This window comes from Austrofundulus limnaeus, unplaced genomic scaffold (genome assembly GCF_001266775.1).
Source record: "Austrofundulus limnaeus strain Quisiro unplaced genomic scaffold, Austrofundulus_limnaeus-1.0 Scaffold1136, whole genome shotgun sequence".
Classification (NCBI taxonomy): Eukaryota; Metazoa; Chordata; class Actinopteri; order Cyprinodontiformes; family Rivulidae; genus Austrofundulus; species Austrofundulus limnaeus.
In genome coordinates, this window is record NW_013953538.1 from 106,062 (window position 1) to 108,743 (window position 2,682).

At 42.3% G+C, this 2,682-nt stretch overlaps 1 protein-coding gene across 3 annotated transcripts in view; it reads left to right on the forward strand.

The window, feature by feature from the left end:
* The window catches only part of klhl21 (kelch-like family member 21), a 32,120-nt gene extending 31,012 nt beyond the window's left edge, over nt 1-1,108 (forward strand). For all 3 annotated transcript variants that reach the window (XM_014030891.1, XM_014030893.1, XM_014030892.1), the window contains one exon: nt 361-1,108. In XM_014030891.1, the coding sequence (XP_013886345.1) occupies nt 361-687 (327 nt within the window). In that variant the 3' untranslated portion in view covers nt 688-1,108. The remainder of the gene's footprint in view (nt 1-360) is intronic.
* Nucleotides 1,109-2,682: the final 1,574 nt, after the last annotated feature.

Consider the following 2,682-nt stretch of genomic DNA (forward strand, 5'->3'; position numbering starts at 1 on the left):
ACACACACACACACACACACACACACACACACACACACACACACACACACACCTTCTGTATTATCTGAGTTTAGAAGCTGAAAATTAAGTCATCCAGTTTTTATATCGTTGTAGTTTAAGGAACTGGTTGGATTCATCAGGTTTCATGGATAAATATAACTGAGTATCATCAGCATAACAATGGAAATTTATCCCATGCTGTTTAATAACTTTACCTAAAGGAAGCATATTTAAAGTAAAGAGGACTGGTCCAAGCACTGAACCCTGAGGAACTCCAAAAAATATTCTAAAGTTAAAAGTTTGATTATATAGCACACATCACAGCAACATGATAACTTTAGAACTTCTTTCCTCCTTCAGGTCCACGTTGGAGGCAGCGTGGCGGTTCTGGGCGGTAAGTTGTACGTGTCCGGTGGTTACGACAACACGTTTGAGCTGTCAGACGTGGTGGAGGCGTACGATCCCAGCAGCCGTACCTGGACGCTGGCCGGGCGCCTCCCTCAGCCGACCTTCTGGCACGGCAGCGTCAGCATATTCCGCCAGTTCATGCCCCTGGTGTCCAGCGCCTTCGAACCTGTCGATCTGCCCGAGTCCAACGCCATCCACCTCCACCGGCATCAGCGTCACCGAGCRCTCCACAACCTCAACAACAATCTGAACCAGGAAGACGTCAACGCAGCGCTCTGAGTCAGGCTTCCTGGGTCAAGGACAGTTTACCTCATTACCTGAGAGGAGGGACAGACTTTCATTGTCCTTCTTCATGCTACATGATAATCAGCATGCTGGCACCAAATACTATTATGTTATATTTTATTGACTTTGGTTTGTCATGAAAACAGCCGGAGAAAAACTTCAACAGTTGCCTGTGGCAGCAGTGRTTCTCCAACAAAGCTCCAGCACTTTACTTTTTGTCTCGTAGTTCCACATGTTGTCAAACATCAACTGAATTCACTGAATGATCTGGCTGTGGTGTGGAGTTCTGTGATTCCAAGCCTCCAAAGACAAAACATAAAAACTAACCTGATGCACCCTAACTGTCCTCCATGTGTCAGCAGCATACATACCTACAGTTCTCCAGAGGAGCCTTCCAGCTGCTGTGTTAAATCATTACATCATTAGGAGCCCATCAGTTCAGAGTGTGTGTCTGGAATTCTTTGAAGATGCTCTGAACTGTTGAAATGTAACAAATATTATTAAATAGCAGCTGTAATCGTGCCTTAAACTGGGGTTTGCCAGAAATCAGTCGTAATCAGAGGTGGAACCACCTAAACTACATTTGCCAACTAGTCTTAACTCTTGTAAACAACATAAACAGCATGTCAACAGTTTGAAATGTTATTTAGATTTTTATTGGCTGTTTAGTTCGTTTGGTTTTTAAGTTTTGGTTGATAAAGGATATTTGAAGTTTCTGTCTTTAGGTTGAGAAAACTGTGACGTTTTAACTAACATGTCATTAATCGTGTTTCCATCAAGGCTTTTTGATGCGCATTTAGAAGTGTCACTCTAAAAATGCGATAAAAAGTCGGATGGAAACAGCAAAATTCAAAAAAAAAATCCTCAATTTGCTAAAAATTTTTACGCTCGCTTGAGGTGGTTTTTGGATGATTCGCAAAGTAGTTAATGCGCAAAGCGGGAGATGGAAACACATTTGCCAAATAAATTCTGACGTAGCGCATATTTACCTCACGTGACGTTCAGCTGTTTCCGCTTTCCTGCCTCGTCCCTCGTCCTCGCCTTCCTGCTGCGTAGTTTAACATTGCGTTTATTTCCCTACATTTCCTGGCAGCATTAAACATAGCCTGTACTAGCTGAATAGATAAAATAATAACAACTTGCCTAATAGCAAGGCATTCACGAAAAAATCGCTCCATTGTCCCAAGATGATTAGCCTCTGCTAGTTAGCAAGTTTCACTTCCTGTTTACTACCGCAACGCTTGTCGCCGACGTCTGACATAATCACGTTGCGTAGCCTCGTCTGATGTAATCACGCGTTGCGTAGCCTCGTCTGAYGTAATCACGCGTTGCGTAGCCTCGTCTGATGTAATCACGCGTTGCGTAGCCTCGTCTGATGTAATCACACGTTGCGTAGCCTCATTTATTCGCATCAAACAGTCAAGAGGGAAACTAGATGGAAACAGTCTAGATTGGAATTATTATTTATTTAATTATTTTGCGAATTTTGAAAAGTTCGATAAAAATTCACTCTACAGCTGGATGGAAACACGATTAGTGAAACAGGGCTGGAAATTAGCACCCGCTACTGGCCAAATGCTGGTAAAATTATGATGTGGCGTGTAGATTTGAACAACGCACCCACCACCGTGGCAGGTATGTAATGAACTAAAAAAAATCGTCTTTTATCGAGGCTTTCCAGAGACAAGTCCCTACTTGGGAGCGGCTACGTATGCTGTGTTTTTGGGAAATTGTAGTCGCTGAGTTTACTATTTTATACTACTTCTGTGATATTACTACTACTTCTACTTCCTGTTATCTTCTTCATCATCGTCTTTTTCACCAGTAGAAACAGACGGTTGTTGATCACGTGACTCCTGTGATGTGAAAAAAGTGTTTCCATTACAGTTTTGTGAAAAACACCAATTTCGATACGACCGAAAAACCACCTCATCCTAGTGCAAAAACCTTTTGTCAAAAAACGTAACTTTTTTCGAAATTGACGTGTTT